Source organism: Sminthopsis crassicaudata, chromosome 1 (genome assembly GCF_048593235.1).
Source record: "Sminthopsis crassicaudata isolate SCR6 chromosome 1, ASM4859323v1, whole genome shotgun sequence".
Classification (NCBI taxonomy): domain Eukaryota; kingdom Metazoa; phylum Chordata; class Mammalia; order Dasyuromorphia; family Dasyuridae; genus Sminthopsis; species Sminthopsis crassicaudata.
In genome coordinates this window covers 681,040,858-681,060,795 of record NC_133617.1, presented here as the reverse complement: position 1 = coordinate 681,060,795, position 19,938 = coordinate 681,040,858, and the positions used below count along the sequence as shown (strand labels likewise).

The 19,938-nt window shown below is 33.0% G+C and overlaps 1 protein-coding gene across 1 annotated transcript in view; it reads right to left on the bottom strand.

The window, feature by feature from the left end:
* ABCA13 (ATP binding cassette subfamily A member 13) overlaps window positions 1-19,938 on the bottom strand; it is a 523,487-nt gene that overhangs the window by 153,977 nt on the left and 349,572 nt on the right. The window contains 1 exon segment of the mRNA XM_074283590.1: window positions 19,448-19,556. Within this exon segment, the coding sequence (XP_074139691.1) occupies window positions 19,448-19,556 (109 nt within the window).

The window sequence follows — 19,938 nt, the reverse complement described above, 5'->3', positions numbered from 1 at the left end:
CTTGGATTAAGATAAAAAGAATTGTTGACATTATCTAGTCCAGTGTCTTCATTTTAAATAAGTGGAACTGAAGCAGAGAGAGATCAATGGCACATAATAGGTATTTAATAAACGTTTATTGATTGACTAATTTGTTCAAGGTCATACAACTAGTTACTGGTTGAGATTCACAACACATCCATAAGACCAGTGCTCAAGATAGAATATAAACATCTTGGAAGAAGGATTTTTTAGTAGTTTATTTGGGGATTTTTCATCGTATCCCCTTAACTTAGCACAGTTTTTTGAGGTATAATAGGAATGTGATCAATATTTAGTTAAGTTGTAAAATATATTAAATTATAAAGCAGATAAACACATTTATGTATAAAAATGTAATCTGATCTTCCAATTGTTCTACAAAGTTAACAATTGTGTCTCAGTGAAGAAATTTAACAACTGGCATTCAAACTTAGAACACTCTCACTGCAAAAACTGATGTTCTTTGTACTATAGAATAGGTTGTGTCCCAGCAAAAAATGAAATGCCAGAAAATTCATGACCAATTTACCAACAAGTAGAATTAGTTTTGATTGGTCTGTAGCTAAAGGAAATCGCTGAAAAACAGATTTAAGAGTAACATTTTTTTCCTGTTTCATCCAGCATTCACTCCACATTACATTATTCTTTTTCATTCCATTGTGATATATTGTAATGTGCCAAATAATATTTTATATCATTTTATTGTATTTTATATTCTTACCTATGATTTCATCTGTATTCCCTAATTTAATGAAAGAATCTTTGCATATAATGCAGATCAGCCACTCACTTAACATGTAGATTTTAGATTGGAGATGTGAATGGTTAAGTGTCCTGCTTATGAACATACAAACTAATAAGCTGAGTCAGAAATTGAACATGGATCATTTTAACTCCAAGGCTAGACATCTTTTCCCCTTGACTATGTTTTTCTCTATATACTATGTGTAAAATATTAAAATTATTATATTTTGATGAAGCAAAAATTTCTGTCTTCTTTCCATTTCTTCATACTTAAGCCCAACAGAGAATAAATAACAATATCATACTGCTTCAAAGAACAGTTTGTAATTCCTAAAGAAAAATATACTTTAAGATTTGCTTTTTATAACTGTCATTTGGTAAAATACATTCAGACTCCCCCCATTTGCATGTTGTTGTTTATTTCTCACCACAAATATAAGCCATGCTAATTAGATTGCTAAAATAAGGCCCAGAGAATAAAATCAGATTTTGTTACAATTCATCAGAAGAGCTTAACAATTTAACTTTCTGAAGCACACTTTTTTTTTCTGGACCAATTTTTTGAATCCTCTGTTTGACATTGAAAGCTGTTCATAATCATGACCCTTCTTATGTTTTACAGGGTTTTTTTGTTTTGTTTTGTTTTGATTTTTTCCTTATAAATCATGTTGGGAGAGAAAAATTAGAGGAAAAAGGAAAATCCATGGGAAAGATAAAAAAGAGAGAAAATAAAAGTGAACATGGCCTGTATTGATTTACATTCAGTCTCTTTAATTCTTTTTCTGTATGCACATGTCATTTTCTGTCCTAAGTCTATTGGGATTGTTCTGGATCACTGAACAGGAGGAGCCAAGTCTTTCGTAGTTGTTCATTGCACATTCTTGCTGTTATTGTATACAATATATTCTTGGTTCTGATTGTTTCACTCAGCATCAGTTCATGTAAACCTTTCCTGGCCTTCAAAAGTCCAGGAAAGAAGCCAGGAAACAAACAAGCCTTAGCTTGTTTGCAATTTTTTATAGAATGATAATATTCCATTAGCTTCATATACCACAACTTGTCCAGCTATTCCCCAACTGATGGAAATACACTCATTTTTCAATTCTTTCAAATATTTTTAAAATCCTCTTAAGTGTCATAATTACAAACATTTATTAAGCATCTAAGATATAAGAATATTTTGAGAGGGAACATTAGTATTTATTTGAAGCCACAGATATCCAGACTGACAAATCTAAAGAACTAACATTTCTTTTTTGCTTCTAATATTATCAGAATTCCACTGGGAAAATGCATCATAAGAGTACTAGACAATGAGGAAATATGGAAACTAATTTCTAGCTCAATCACTGGACAAATCCCTTCTCTTCTCTAGCCTCAGAATTAAAAGACCTAAAATTGTATACACACGTTTCATACCTTATACATTGTTCTGAAATATACAAAAATTATAAGGAAGAGGGATTTCTCTCTGGGGCTAAGGTATCACTAAGTGTATCAAAAAGGCCTATACATTCCAGTGTCATTACAATCCTAATTTAATGTAGTTTTCACCTTGAAACTTTTATTAAAGAGATTTACCCTCAAGTTTTAGATTATTTTCAGTAAGCAACTTAACTGATAATTATAGTCTAGCTGTTCTCATTAAGTAGCTCAGTGAACCAAGGGAAATATTTAGTGCTTTAGTGATGACATTATTTAACAAGCACACATATCCACTAATTCACTTAGAAATTTGATCTGTGTTCAACATTATATTTACCATAAATTCATTTAATTCTCTTGATTTGCCTATCCCCTCCAGCTATATCATCCTTTATCTTTCTTCTCTTTCAAGGCTTAACTCTTTTAAAAAGAGAGCCTACAATTGGCCCTTTGACTTAGTTTCTGCTCATTCTCTTCTTAATTCTCTGTACTCTGGCTTATGACTTCATCATTCAATAGAACTGTTCTCTCCAGTTATCCATGTCTCAGGTGTGAAATCTAACAATCTATTCCTAATCGGCTCCCTTTTTTGATCTCTTTTCCTCAACATCTTCTTCTCTGTAGGTTTTTGTGACATTACTATATCTTGGTGCTTCTTCTATATTTCTGACCACTCATTTATTTTTACATTCCTTTTTCTGCTTGATCAACAAGGAATACTAACTGGAAGAATTTTCCAAGGATCTGATCTGGCTTGGTGATCTCATTATTACCATGGATTCAATTATCATTTCTTGTTAGTCATCATCTTGGACTATTCACTCTCTCTCATGCATCAAATCCAATTATTTGGTAGGTCATCTTGACCCGCCTTTGCAACATTTCTTGTATATGTCCCCTTGTGTCCTGTAACACTGCTGCTACTCTAGAGCAAGCTCTTCATCTTCATCATGCAGGCTCTGGACTATTTCAATAATCTGCTGATTGGTGTCCTCCTTCTCCATTCAATTCTATTCTCCAATCAGTTGCCAAAATGGTCTTCCTAAAATGCAGATCTTATCATTTTATTTCCCTATTAAATCTACCCCAGTAACTCCCTGTTATTTTTTAGGATCAAATATAAAAGCTTGTTTGGCTTTTAAAGACTTTCAAAATCTGGCCCTTTTTAAACTTCATTTCTTGCCAGCATTTGCCACCCAGCTGCACTCCTGGAGTTTATTATCTTTCCAATTCCCCATTCAGCTTCTTTTTATTTGTCTTAGCCCAATCAACTGTGAGCTCATCAAGAGAAAAGACTGCCATTTGACTTTCTTTGCATCCCCAGCACTTAGCATAGTACCTGGCATATAGTAGGCATTAAAAAATTATTATAGTCTGACTGTCCTTTCTAGTTTTATACCATAATCTAATCTGGGTATTCAGTGATTGGGTTCCTTGAAGTTTCTTTCTTAAAATACTCCATCTCCTGACTCCTCACATTGTCACTGGCTATCCTACATGTCTGAAATTCCCTCCTTCCTCACCTCAGCCTCCTAGTTCACTTGGCTTCCTTCAAACTCAACTAAAATCATAATTTATCATGTATATCTATTTGTATATGTCTCCTCCATTAGATAAGGAGCGCTTAAAAAGGAGGAATTGTCCTTTATTTTGTATCTCCAGGGCTGACCAAAGTTGCTTGGCACAGAGTAAGCACTTGGTAAGTGTTTGTTGACATGGCTTAATATGTATGGTGTCTTAAACATTATGTCACCTTAAGATAAATAACAAGTTTACTTTATTATTTTTTTTGGTGAGGCAACTGAAATTTAATTACTTGTCCAGGGTGGGTACCAGAGCTACTAAGTATTAAGTGTCTGAAACCAGTTTTGAAATCAGATCCTCCTAATTTCAGGGCCAGCACTGTATCCATTGTACCATCCTGCTGCCCCCCTTTTAAAATTTTCACTTTACTTTAAAAAAAAAAAAAACAGAATAGAAAAAAAAATAGAAAGGAAAACAAACAAAGAAAAAAAAACAGAACATTGTCATGTGCCCAGCAGGGAGGATTCAAAATACATGTAACACTAAATTACTGTTCAAGAAAGGATATATAATAGTAGAAGAAATTATATTCATAAGTGCCTATGTTTGCTTCTTTGTAAGTTGTTCTTTTGATCAGTGCTAAACACTTTTTTTAAAAACTTTTTTTCCCCTTTTATCCACCACATTTCTTCCAAGCAGGCTATAGTTAAACACGGATGCACTACATATATATATATGTATATGTATATATATATATATATAAAATATGTATATGTATATGTATAAACAATGTGTGTATATGCACATGCATATATAATGTGTATATGCATATACATATATATAATGTATGTGTGAGCATATATATACATATATAATATATGTGTATGCATATGCATGTATGTATATACATATGTATATGTAATATATAATGCATATATTTATACATATATAATGTATGTATATACACACACATTCACACTCATCCACAGATATACACAAACACATACAGAAACACACATATACATCTCCATATACTCAGACACATCTATATACACATGTATTTACCTATATGTAAACATGCAGCTAAAACAGGATTATTATATATATATAATGTAGATTTCTCTCTTGATAGAATCTTTGTTTATCTTTGTCTAAAGCCAATGATTACTAGCCATTTTTTTTAAATAAATTTGAGTCCTGATCCTTCTTGTAATGTTTGTGTATATTTTTTATTTTCAATCCCTGATAACTATTTTGCTTTATTAAACTTGTCTGATTATTACTTAACCTCCCCCCATCCATGGATCCTTCCCTTGTCTTCTTCTTGCCCCTTTTGCTTCCCCATCTGTCCATCCCTCCCCTCCTTATTTCTTTATAGATATTGTAGAGTACTTCAATCTTTTTGGAATATATGTAATGTTGTCTATTTAACCTATTCCTGATGTGAGTAGGTTTTCAGAACTATAAACCTTTCTTTCTCTTCTAATTCTTCTGCCTCTATTCTTCCTCTGCACTTCATTTGTATAAATCTTTCTTTTGAGCTACCCAATTACTGATGTCAATTTTAAACATATTGCATACACTTCCATGTAAAGAAACAAACAATTTGCCCATGTTAAGTTAATCTTGGATGTTGGCTCTCACATGTTAAATTTTCTATTAAGTTCGGGTATGGTTGAAAGTGCTGAAAATCTGCAAGTTCATTGAATGTCCCTTTTCTTTCATTGAACATTATGGATAATTTTGCCGGATATAATATTTTTGGCTACAGGCCTAGTATTTTTGTTTGCCAGTATATATGATTCCGGATCCTGAAGTCTTTTATTGTGGCTGCTCATAAATCCTATACAATTCTAATTGTAGCTTCAACTCTTTTGAATTGCTTTTTCTTGTTCCTTGCAATTTTTTCTTTTTGAACTAGTGGTTCCAAAATAATATTGCTATCTGTTTTTCTCAAAGGATCTCTTTGAGGTGGTGATTGTTGGATTTTTTTCTATTTCTATTATTTCCCCTCATTTTCTATCAGTCCAGGACAATTTTTTAAAAATTGTTTCTTGCATTATTGTGTCAAGATTATTTTTTTGTCACAGATTTCAGATAGTCTAATTATTCTTATATTTTGTCTTCTTGATTTGTTCTCTACATCTGGTGTTTTTCTTATTAACTATTTCACATTCTGTTCTGTTTTTCATTCTTTATAATCTGTTTTGTTATTTCTTGGTCTTATAACTTCACTGGCTTCCCCTTGTTCAATTCTAATTTCCAAAGAGTTATTTTTGTATTTAAAACTCTATCTCCTTTTCTAATTGGCTGTCTTTTTTCATAATCTTATTTTTCTTGGATTTCTTTTTTAATTTTTGCTTTTTTTCTTGTTTTTCCTCAGTGTCTCTCACCTGAATGTTAAATTCTTTTTTGAGTTCTTCTATAAATTCTCTCTGGGCAGGAAACAATTTACCATTATTTTTTAGAGTAAAAGAAGCTTTTTTTTTTACTTGTGTCTTCTGAAGATGAACCCTGGCCTTCTCTATTCCCATAATAAGTCTCTGTTCTTTTTTTTGCCAAGTCATTCTGGGGTTGTGCATGAAGGACCCCTGTTCTGCCCCAGGACCCCTGTTCTGCCCCAGGTATTCTTGATTTTTTACCAATTTATGTTTTCCCTGAGGTGCAAATTTGTTCTGTTTGTGGGGTAACCCTGCAGAGCTTGAAATTTACCCACCTACTCTTGCCATCTTCCTAGAATCCTCCCACAAATGACATTTTAGAGGTATAAGGCACTTTCTGATCATATATTTTAGTGCACTGATTTACAGATAAGGAAACTGAATTTGAAAGAGAATAAATAAATTTCTTGAGGTCATAAAGGATATGTGGCATTTTTTGAATTCAGGTCTTCTTACTTTAGATTCTTAGCTCTTTTCAATTCATTATAGGCTGCCTGTATTGGCCAAACACACAAGGAAGCATTAGATCTATCAAGAGGATTTCATATTATAGGAGATAATCTCAATTCATTTATACATAAGAAAGTATACTATAACTTCTCCAGAAACATATTTCCAAATTTTTTGAAAACATGAAGTATACTTGCTCTGTAAGAAACGACCAGCAGTATGATTTAAGAGAAGCTTGGAGAGACCTACATGAATTGATGCTAAGTGACATGAGCAGAATCAGAAGATCATTATGCACAGCACCAACAAGATACGATGGTCAATTCTGCTGGACATGGTTCTCTTTAACAATGAGATGATTCAAACCAGTTCCACTTGTTCAGTGACAAGAGAGCCATTTGTACCCAGAGAAAGGAATGTGGGAACAGAGTATGGAACACAACATAGCATTCTCACTCATTCTGTTATTTGCTTGCATTATGTTTTCTTTCTCAGTTTTTCTTTTTCTTTCTTCTTGATCTGATTTTTCTTGTGCAACGATAATTATATAAATGTGTATACATATATTGTATCTAATATGTTTTTCAACATGTTTAACATGTATTGGGTTACCTGCCAGCTAGGGGAGGGGGTAGGAGGAAGGAGGGGAAAATTTGGAACGAAAGGTTTTGCAAGGTTCAAGGTTGGAAAACTTACCCATGCATATGCTTTATAAATAAGAAGCTTTAATAAAAAAATAAAGAAAACATGAAGTATATTGATGGGTAATGTTGGGTTGTTAGATCAGTCCCATAATTCGTTACTGCAGAAAACTCCCATTGAGAAAATTCCCCTTACATCAGACTGGTACCACACTACAATTTATAGTCTCAGGGATTTGCTGAGACACTAAAGGGTTTAGGTCAAGAGAAGTCACAAAACCAATGCTTATAAGCTATGGAATATGAACTGAGATCTTCTTAAATCTAAGCCAGCTCTTAATAGACCACAATGTATAAATATAGATAGATGATAGATAGATAGATAGATAGATAGATAGATAGATAGATAGAAAGAAATGTAGATGAATGTTGCATAGATATAGATATAGATATAGATAAAGAAAACTCTTTGAGCAATGCTCATTATCTCCCTCAATTATCTTCAATGGCTATTATATTATTTACATTTATGCAATTTTCAAAGAATTATGCGGAAAAAATGTTAGATAAAATATTCTTGATCTTTCCCACATCCTGCATCATTTCTGGACTCAAAATATTTATTTTATATACATATTCTTATTTCTTATTTTTTTCCAATCAGTCCATGTTTGTTAAACATTGGAAATAACCAGAGAAAATGCTGGGGGTAAAGAAATGGAGTGCCTCATTTGTGGAAGAGCCAGAAGGTCAGGATCACTGAATCAAAGTATTTAGTATCTCAGAGTAAGGTTTAAGTAGACTAGGAAGGTCTGAAGGGACTAGTCCAATGTATCTATATACATATAAGTATGCAAGTTAAATACAAAATAAAATTAATTCAAGCCAATTTCAAGGGGACACTGTGGGGAAGAAAAGAATCTGAAATGGCCTAATAGAAGAAGTGCTGTTGGAGCTGAGATTTGAAGAAAAAAAAAAGCTAGGGATTCTCAGAAACAACAGTAATAACCATGATTTGAGTCAAATGCTTAAATATGTCTCAATTTTGAGTAATCATTTTATTTCACAATTGCAATAAAATAAACAATTTCATACTTTTAGAGACATCAATGCTCAAGTATATTTATATTTTCAATACAATTGGTTAATTAATACTAGGAGATAAAATACCAAGAGAGGAATCTCTGAGATGAACATATTCAAAACTGTTTCCATTGATGTAATCTATATTTTTGGAAGTTGTTGTTTGTACTTCATTCTTAAAGAGTCCCATGACTTCAGGGACTTTGTTATCTTCTTCTAATTGTTTATTTTGATATTATCACTATAGGCCATCGCATGCAATTAAATTGAATTTGAGGGAGGGAGACCTGTGTGAGGTTGCCTGCCTCACTTTCCCCTTCAGGACCATCTGGGTCCAGTGGCCAAATACACAACTGGAGATCAACACAACTGAAGATGGCCCTAGATGAAATAAGACACCTTGGATTTTTTAAGCTAAGGTCTCCAATAGCTCTCAGTTTGACCAAGGCTGCACATTCAGTGATTAAAATTAGGTTGTTATTAAGGCAAAAAATCTCGACTTTCAAAATAAATATAAAGAGGGGAAGATCCTCAGAATCTCTGGCTAAAGCAGAAAATGATTGCTATTTATATTCAATCCAACTAAATCAGGACCCAAATAATAATCAAATGGGACTTGGCCTAGGACCGATTGGTGACCAATGAAAAACAGATTGGTTTTGGTTTAAGTCATGGTCCTTAAAAAAAGAAATCTATCCAGTAAATCCCAAGATTTCTGGGAAGAGTTCAGAAGTACAAAAGAGAAAAAAAATGCTTTTAAGAGCATCTGTAAATAAGGGTATGATATCTACACATTGTACATAGATGCCATTCAGTTCACTAAAGTTTATCTAGTAAATGTCAAGGTGAAGAATCTGTGTATCTTGGATGAGGGTGTAATTAAAATGTTGCTCCTGTGTATCAATGGGAAAATTTTTAAGGTTTAACCATAACACATGGGATGAGTTATAGAAAAATAAAAATCTTTAGGAATTTTAATTTATTTATGTAGGATAATATTAAAAGTTAATCCCTATTGCTTCTTTCTACATTTTGTACCTTATATTATTGCTGTTTGCATTATCTATGACACCTAGATCTCCACATCCCTGCTCCTTACTATTCACATCAAATAGCCAATCCAATATTTTCCAGGAGACCTTCTCCAATTGGATGAGTGATGATCTTTAGCTGAGATAATACCAATTTTTATCTCTACTCAACAAAGTTTTAACAAATAAGTTAAATTTTATATTTACAGCATCATGCATTAAGATAATAATACTTACTATTTATGAAGCCTTAAAGTTTGCAATATTTTTAAAAAATCTCATTTCAGTTTCACAAGAATTAGAGATAATTATCATTATCCCCATTTGATGGATGAGAAAACTGAGACAGACAGAGTTAAATAAACTGTCCGGTGCTACACTGATGGTAAATATCTGAGGCTGGATTGGCCCCATTTTTTTTGCCACTAATTCAATCACACTAACTACTGAGCAATGTAACTGTTTCATGATTTACATAGTATTATTTTTATATGTGCATATTTATGCATGTATATATGTGTTTATGTATAAGTTTTTTTTTTCCAGAAAACATACAAAGATGAGGTTATTGCTTAAGAACAGTGCAAAATAACTTTGGTCATGCTTTCTCATAGCAAGTCTAAAATAACTAGCATTTTGACTATTAATTCAGTTTCAAAAATTGGAAGGTAATTATAGATTTTATTAAACAATCAACATTAATATCTAAACATCTTTTTAAAAGTTGTTACGAGGTCCTATGTAAGATTTGCCTTTCATCATTCAATATTTGTATAAAGTAAAATAGTTGCATGCATGAATATAGCCAAATGTAATTCATTTAAATCCAGATTTAAGAACTATCATTAAAGCAATTTTTTAACCCAACTATCTAATTTAAGACGAAATAAGAGAATTTTAAGACCGGCATTTCATTGAGAATTTTCTTCGTCTCATTCAAAAGTTCAGTCATTCAAAGTAATAACTTTGTCAGGGATCCTATAGGCCCTCTTTACATTCCTTCCATCAGATATTGAACCTCATCTTTATTTGTCATCACTCCTGGAATATCCATGTGTGTGTGGTGTGTATGTGTGTGTGTGTGTGTGTTTGTGTGTGTGTGTGTGTGTATGTCCATAAAATCTCATTTGATAATATTATATAAGAGAATTTCATCATGCCATTCCATTGTATGAGGGAATTTCTTTTTTTTTTTTTTTTTTTTTTTTTGAGGCTGGGGTTAAGTGACTTGCCCAGGGTCACACAGCTAGGAAGTGTTAAGTGTCTGAGACTAGATTTGAACTCAGGTCCTCCTGAATTCAGGGCTGGTGCTCTATCCATTGCGCCACCTAGCTGCCCCCGCGCCACCTTGCTGCCCCCTGTATGAGGGAATTTCTTAAAGATGAAACTTTATCTTACTAGTTTTTATGATAGTGATTTCTATGTAAATGTGCATGAACAATTAAATTTTATATAGTTGAAACATATTTAATTTTAATCTATAATAAAAATTGAGTTTTGAATATAATACAAATTTTCTTACAAATATATTCATTAAATATCTACAAGTTAAGTGCATACTAGATGGAAGAAAAACAAGTGAGATCTCATGAATATGGAAATGTCATAAAGCAGGAAAAAACATTCCCTCAATAAGGAAAAAGCTGATCAATGGATTTAATGATGATCAGAAACATTCTATTATGACTTGTCATCTCTGCACCTTTGGGGGTATATGTCAACTAAAAGTTTTGGACTTGCTCAATGAAAAATATGTTCTTTATCTCTCCATTGTAATGTCAATGGAATAATTTTGACTACCAAAGGATTCAAGAGTTATACCCATGTAGCATGAGTTGTTTCAATTGGTAATTGATTCCTACTTGACTAGAAATTAATTGGTTACTTGTCTAGGATGTTTTAGTAAGAATTACTATTCAACCCAGAGATCCTAACTTTTGGAATAAGAATTCACTATTTGACAAAAACTGATGAGAAAACTGGAAATTAGTATGGCAGAAATTAGTCATGGACCCACACTTAATATCATATACCAAAATAAGATCAAAATGGGTCCATGATATAGGCATAAAGAACAAGATCATAAATAAATTAGAGGAACATAGAATAGTTTACCTCTCAGACTTGTGGAGGAGGAAGGAATTTGTGACCAAAGAACTAGAGATCATTATTGATCACAAAATAGAAAATTTTGATTACATCAAAGTAAAAAACTAATGAAAACAAGATTAGAAGGGAAGTAACAAATTGGTAAAACATTTTTACAGTTAAAGGTTATGATAAAGGCCTCATCTCCAAAATAGATAGAGAAGTGACTCTAAGTTATAAGAAATCAAGCCATTCTCCAATTGATAAATGGTCAAAGGATATGAGCAGACAATTTTCAGATGATGAAATTGAAACTATTTCCACTCATATGAAAGAGTGTTCCAAATCACTGTTGATCAGAGAAATGAAAATTAAGACAACTCTGAGATATCATTACACACCTGTCAGATTGGCTAGGATGACAGGAAAAACTAATGATGAATGTGGAGGGGATGCAGGAAAACTGGGACATTGATGGATTGCTGGAGGAGTTGTGAACGAATCCAACCATTCTGGAGAGCAATCTAGAATTATGGCCAAAAAGTTATCAAATTGTGCATACCCTTTGATCCAGCAGTGCTACTATTGGGCTTATCCCAAAGAAATAGTGAAGAAGGGAAAGGGACCTGTATGTGCCAAAATGTTTGTGACAGCCCTTTTTGTATTGGCTAGAAACTGGAAAATGAATGGATGCCCATCAATTGGAGAATAGTTGGGTAAATTGTGGTATATGAATGCTATGGAATATTATTGTTCTGTAAGAAATGACCAGCAGGAGGAATACAGAGAGGCTTTGAGAGACTTACATGAACTGATGCTGAGTGAAATGAGCAGAACTAGAGGATCATTATACACTTCAACAACAATACTGTATGAGGATGTATTCTGATGGAAGTGGATGTCTTTGATAAAGAGAAGATCTAATTCAGTTTCAATTGATCAATGATGGACAGAATCAGCTACACCCAGAGAAGGAATGCTGGAAAATGAGTCTAAACTGTTTGCATTTTCATTTTTCTTCCCAGGTTATTTTTTTATCTTCTGAATCCAATTCTCTCTTTGCAACAAGAAAACTGTTCAGTCCTACACACATATATTGCATCTAGTATATACTATAACATATTTAACATGTATAAGACTGCTGGCCATCTAGGGGAAGGGGTGGAGGGAGGGAAGGGAAAAGTCAGAACAGAAGTGAGTGCAAGCGATAATGTCAAAAATTACCCAAGCATATGTTCTGTCAATAAAAAAGAAGAAGAAGTAAACTGTTTCTACCCACTAGAAGATGTTGGGAATCTTGCAGTGACTGATAAGAAATAAGAAGAAAGTTTATAATCTCTGGAAGAGATTCTCTATTAAAAAAAAAGAGAGAGAGAAAGAATTACTATTTATGTACAAATGAGCCTTGAGGGCCCCTTATATCTGAGATTTTGTTATTCTGTAAGCTAGACCAGCTCTGAAATAAAAGTGAAGGATAAACTGATGGTCATCCCAAGAGCTACATTAGTATGCACAGAATATTTCTTTTTTTCTTTTCTTTTCTTTCTTTCTTTCTCTTTTTTTTTTTTTTAAAAAAGAAGGCCATCAGCTTATTTGGCACTTTTCATATGGGGGATTTATGGAAAGGATCAGACAAGAAAAACAATGGGTAAGAAGGTTTCAATAAACACCACCACAAACTATAAGAGTATTATATTAAGGTCCCAGTAGATTTATTTAATGCTTTCCTATTGCCATCTATTTTCATAAAATACTTGATTAATTTAAATCACATGTGTTCATAATGTTGTGCCATAGTTCTCTTTTATTGTCCTGATTCAGTTTCCCTAAATTGTCCTGCCTCGGTTACCCTGAATTGTTCTGCCTCAGTTTATAATTGTTCTGTTCAACCACTTCTCCCTCCTAATCATGATGATCCAGATAAGGAGAAAGACCTTCCTAGGCATCATCATAATGTTGGGTGCCTCTCCCTGTGAAGGTCCGGGCCAGCTCCTCTGAAGGGCTCAGAATCAGTCCTTGTCAGGATAAGCAAAAGTCCTTTCCCCATACTGTGGGTGCCAAATTGTAAAGGTCCTGTATTGTAAAGGTCTGGTTGTCTCTAAGTTATCCTTGGAGACTGCCATCTTAACTCACTCCCAGACTCGACTACTCTCTAGACTCAATGCTGCCCTCTTTTATTCTCGAAGAGATTGTAGTGAGAACTCAACGGGGCTTGTGAGAAACACTTCAACCAATGAACTTGCTCCCTCAGAATTCCAAAGGCCCGAACCAAAGGTGTGAATTCTGAGCCAGAGAACTGTCCAGGCAACATGTGTTCGCACCTTGTAATCCTAACATCTCCCCATTCTGTAATCCCATTTATCAGATATCTCTCCATGCCTCTCTTCACCTTGTCAGAACCAGATTGTTAGTCTCCTGTTCCAGCTCTCAGAACTCTGACTCCGCCCCTGCCTCCTTCTAGGCCCTGTGTCTGAGGCACGTGTGTATATCTCATTGAGAACTCACATTGTTTGCTGGATTCTTGGAGACAATAGTCTCATTCAGCCCTGGGACCAAACCATGGATCCATTTGGTCCCAGTAAATCCCTCCCTTTCAATTATTTCCCTATTCAATTCTCTATTCAATAAATCTCTATCTTGCCTCAGTTTCTCTGGCATTACACTTAGTATTAAAATGAGGAATAAAACCAATTGTTCCAAAGTATTGTGAATTCATCTTTGCATTGTGGCTAGAAATCTGGCCTTAAAATCAGAAATATCAAGATTCCAGTCCTGCCTCCCACATGTTTTATCTATGGAACCCTGAGTAAACAACAGTCTTCCTAGTTGAGAGAATATTCTAAGCTCTAAGTTAAGGAGAATATTCTGATCTGCAATGATAAAGAGGGGTTCCTTTTATATTTTGCCTTTGCCTTACAGTTCTTATGGATCTGGACAGTTTGCTTTTAGGATTTCTTAATATATGTTAACCAAGTTTTTTCTTTGGTCAAAGGGATTCTTAAATTATCTCTGCTCAATCTGTTTGTTAGGATAGTGGTTTCTGATAGTATTTTATCAGGTTTGATTTTTTAAAAAACATTTTAGCATTATTCTAATATTTTAATTATGTCATGAAATTAATATCCCATTCCATCTGTCCCATTCTAATTTTTAGGAAGTACTCTACTCAAATACAAGTTTTCACCTTTTGTTCTAAGGTATTTTCTTTCCTTTCATTTTTTTCCCCTTAAACTTGTGATTCTATTTTTTTTAATTTAATCTTATTTCTTTTCCCAATTTTTAAAGTCGTTCTGGTGGAGTTATTCTTTCTCTGTGGCTTTATTTGGATTTGTTAAGGGACTTCAATCTTCTGAATTTATTTCTTATTCCTCTCAATCCTTAATTGTATTCATTGTATTCAGAATATTCTTTTATTTATTCCTTGCTCCAATTTCAGTTCCTGAACTAAGACATTATCCCAGGGTAATTCTGTGAAATACACTTTTTCCTGAATGGAATGGGCAGGCCCTATTTGGTCTAAGGAAGCTAGATAGTACAGCGCATTTGGTCAGGAGATAGTTTGGAGTCAGGAAGATCTGAGTTAAATCCAGCTTCCACATACTTACTAATTGTAAATCACAATCTATATTTGCCTCAGTTTTCTCAATTGTAATATGGGAATATTAATAGCATTTACTTTTCAGGATTGTTATGAAGAGTCATTGAGATAATATTTGTAAAGTACTTAGCACAATGTCTAGTACATACTAAGTGCTACATAAATGTTTGTTATTATGAGGTATTTATTATTGGTCCCTATATGGATATGATGCTGGTTGTTGTCCCTTTAAGACTAATCCTTTCAGATGGATTTATTCTTTTCTGATTCCCAGTCCTTCCTAACTGATCAATTCAAGAAGCTAGGACCTTTGAGTCACAAATCCTGGTCAAAAGCATCCTTTTGAATTCCAATAGGAAATATCTGGGTTCTCACAACTCCCATTGAATCTGAGCCAACTTGGGCTGTCCCAGCCCCCATTCTAATGATTTGCTCAGGTTCCCCAACTCCCACCAAGCAAATTCGTACTGTCACTGAAACCCAGCGAGGAGTCTACTTGGGACTCCATTCCCAGGCCCCTTTAGCTAAATTTCTCCTTATAAAAGAGCCAAGCTGAAGTCCTTTCTTTGCAGAGGTTCCAAACATGGCAGCCTTACTCCTGGCACCAAGGACTCTCTGCCCACTGGAACACTGTTTCTGGTGCCCTTTTATCTCTATCTTCACCTTTTACTAACTAGACTTTAACTTTATTTCCAAACCCCAAAATAAACCTCTTTTATCAATCTAGGTTTTGGGGTCTTTAAATTCCTTTACAGAGAACAGCTTGCGCCACCACTAGACCTCATTTAACTCCATATCCTTGCGCCGAATCCAAAAGGGTTGCAGGGGAGCTCTATTTGACTCCCTGTACCCCAAACCTGCCACTAGACCTCAATTAAACCCTAATTTCATTTAGGTACCCCAATTCTAGACCTCATCAGATGGATGCTACTTCTGCTATAGTTTTTTGATTGGGAAGTTGGTGACAGATCCAATTTCTATCATAATCCCTGGCTTCTGTCTCTATCTTCTAGTACCCACTTTGAGTCCTGGCTCAGTTTCATATATTATTACTTTCAAAAACCTTATTCAGACCTCCATATTCTTCTTTGACTCAGATTTAACATAAACATAAAGATATCAAAACATAATATAATCATAAAACCCTAGAAAAAAGTGAAAATTTAACTCTTTTTTGGCAAAAGAAATTTTTATAGAATTACAAATAATAAATTATAATTTGACAGCATACTAAAACCAATATTAGTAAAAGATTGAAATTAAAACAAGTATAAACTAATGAAAGAATAGGAAAAAATATATATGTTTGAGAGACTGTGGGAAGACCAGAACATAAATGAACTTTTGTTGAGTTTGTCAATAAATATCTTTGTGTACAAGTACATATTCATATATATAACCATTTGAATTTATGATAAAAAACCTTTCATATTCAATCTACCTACTTTGAATTAATTATAGCATATGGTGTAAAATGTTAATTTAATTCTTATTTTTACGAGCTATTTTCCTGCTTTTCCAGCAATTCATATGAAAGGAAGATATTTTTTCTCCAGGTGAATAAAATATTAAATTCAATTGATTAAGATTATTCCTATCTAATATATTTTTCTGATTTGCTGTCCTATTTTTTCAAACAGTATCCCATAGTTTTGTTGATTGCTACTTTGCAAAAATAATCAAGTCTAGAAGGGCTATTTCTCCTTTATTCAATTTTTTCTCATAATTTCCCTTGGGATTCTATATCTTTTATTCCTCAAAATGAATTTTGTTATTATTTTGTATCACTCCACAAAGTTTTCTCTTGGTAGTTTGATTGAAATAGCACAAAATCTGTAACTTAATTTAGGGAGTGTCATTTTTATTATAGTTGTGCAGACAAACAATTAGTATTATATCTCTACCCAATAAATTTTTTTTAATTTTCTTTAAAGACTGTTTTGTGATTGTATTTATATGTCTGACATATGTTATGGTAGATTGATTTCCAGATATTTTATTATTATTATTATTATTATTATTATTGTTAAGAATAATAATAATATAATTTTCCTTCTATTATTCCCTCCTGAATTTTGTCATTGCTCTATGAAAATGCTATTAATTTTAGTGTGTCTATTTGCATCCTACCACTTACTATTAATTGTCTCAATTTTTTTTTCTGATTCTCTGGGATTTTATAAGTAAACTATAAAATATAGTGGCAATTTTGCCTCCTTTTTGTCAGAAGGAAAAAAAATTAAAAGAATTGTAAAGTGACTTTTAAAACATATTAAATGTTTAATACAAATTGGCACAAAATAGAGAAATGAAAATTAATACAATTATGAATAAAATAATAGAAATTTATAATTTAGAGGAATTCTGGGAAAATATCATATGAATATACTTTTTCAGATGGTTATGAATTGCTCCAATAGTTTTATATATCCTTCAGAATTATAAAAGAAAAGAGACTAAATTATCTTTGTCTTCTAATGTATTGGTGCCACTCCTAGGCGTGGAGAGAAGATACAGAAAAAAAAAAAAAGAGAGAGAGAGACAGAAATAGGCAGAGATGATAAGGAGAGATTAAATATAGATATAAATATATGTATAAATATAAATATTCATAACATCATTAAATGTGGTAGCAAGGAACTAGACAAAAAGTGTGCACTGCCCAATAGAGGAAAGTTGATAATTTTACTATATAATATAATCAATTATTATTGTGCAAAAAGAAATGATAATTTTTTCAAAGAATTCAAAGAAGCATGGGAAAATTCGTATAAACTTATACAAGATGAAATCATCAGAACCAAAATACAAATCTGCATAATAACTACAACAATCTAAATTTAAAAGAATCACCAAATGGACACCCAATTCTAAGTAAATCCCCCCAAAAATTATTCTCCCAGAAAACAAGGTATGAAATATATCTCCTTAGAAGAGAGGAAGGGGGTTTTTAGGGCACAATTTTGCATGCATTTTCAGATATAGTCACTCTATCAAGGGTTTTTTGCTTAAGTGTTGCTATTTATTATAATGGACAGTTCAATGGTGGAACGGGGAAGAAAGAAGAAAGTTATTTTCCCCTTCTATAAATATGATATAGAGATAAAATATATCATTTAAAATTTTTAAACAACAATTTAATCAATCAATAAATTAATGGTTCATATAGCATCAATATTTACATATTGTGATTTGTGCATGCTTATTTCAAGCTAATTGGTAACACAGAGTTAAATTGTCTCAAATTAACAAGTAGATGTTTTTAAATAGATAAATTTAATGAGCCTATTAAAACATGTCTGTCTATACTTCTTGTCCATCCATATCCTTGACTCTGTCTCTCTGTGTCTTTTTCCCATTATTTTTCTCTCTTTTTGTTTTTTACGTTATCTTCCTCACATTTTTATTCAGATTTTCAAACTCCATTCTCTATTAAAGTTTTCTTCTAATAGAAAGCATACTTCTATTAAATGCCTTGTCATGATATAGATGAGACCTGGGCTTCTAGAAGGCAATTCTTCCTGACTGTAAGCTCTGGCGATTCTGACAAATTTGTTGTCTGAGGATTAGCGTAGCTTTCCTACCAGTATCATTGCCAGAGGATTGGTCACCAGGTGATGATTTTTTTTTCAGCACCTCATTAAACCATCCATTAAGGCATGGAGAAGTTGTAATATGCATTCATAGAGAAAGTATTCATGTGTATAAAATTATAGATCCTTGAAATATTGAAGTGTTGAAGGAAGAAACTGTACAAACCTGACACATTTTTAAATATAGCATCCCCGAAAAGATGCATTTCATTAATCCAGTCAATTAACTCTAGGTTCTAAGCTGAAATCTGCATCCTTCAACCACATAAAATAACACAGCTAATTTACATCCAACTTTTCCATCATGATGACATTAGTAGAAAATCTAGTTTGCAAGTATACCATAACTCAGAATTTATAACTCACCTTTAAGAGTCCTGCAATAGGATGATTTGTGTTCTTGTTAACCAATATATAAAATAATCAGCGCAGAAACAACTCATCTATGCAAAGTGGACTGATCCTGACTGCCAAATGTATTAAAATCATAGACTCATTGAATTTTTAGAAGCTGAAGGGACCCTCATAGAGTATCTACTTCAAACCTTTCACTTTAGAGCTGAAGTTTCAGAGACCTTGAGAAGTGGTGACTTTGGCCAAGAAAACAGATCCCAAGGTGATATAGATGCCCAAGATGACAAAACAGCCAGGAATGGAAACCTTTTTGTTTGGTGTGCCTTTATTAGTTAAGAGACCAAGTCAAACATCAGTACTGTTCTTCATGTTCAAAATGAAAGGAATTGGGGGTTCTATTTCATTTTAACATGTTATCCTTTTGATTAATAAAATGCAATTAGTAAATAATTACCGTACTGTCTCCAGTTCACAGAAGGTGGTAAATGCTGCCACAGCACCAGATTATTTAAGTGATTTAGATAAGATGGTAAGGCATGAAAACCCTTCTGATTATACCAGACCTAAAAAAGAGATAAATTTCAATAAACTTCATATTATAAATTCATAATAGTAGCCTAAGGTGGCAGAAAACACATAACTGGAGTCAAGCCATCCAGATTCAAATCCCAGTTCCAATACTATTAGCTGTGAGACTTGGAAAATCATATGATTTCCCTGAGCTTCTGTTTCTTTATTTTTAAAATGGAGGTAGTAATACTTGTGACACCTTGCCATAAGTTAAAATAGAGAAATAGCATTTTGTAAACCTAAAAGTCCTTTTGTAATTCTTATTAGAACTGCATAGGACATAATAATGCAGTATAAAGCTGACATCTAATTCAGTTAAGTATAGTTTTTTTAGAGGATAATCAGTAGTTTGAATTAATAAATTATACTAAAGAC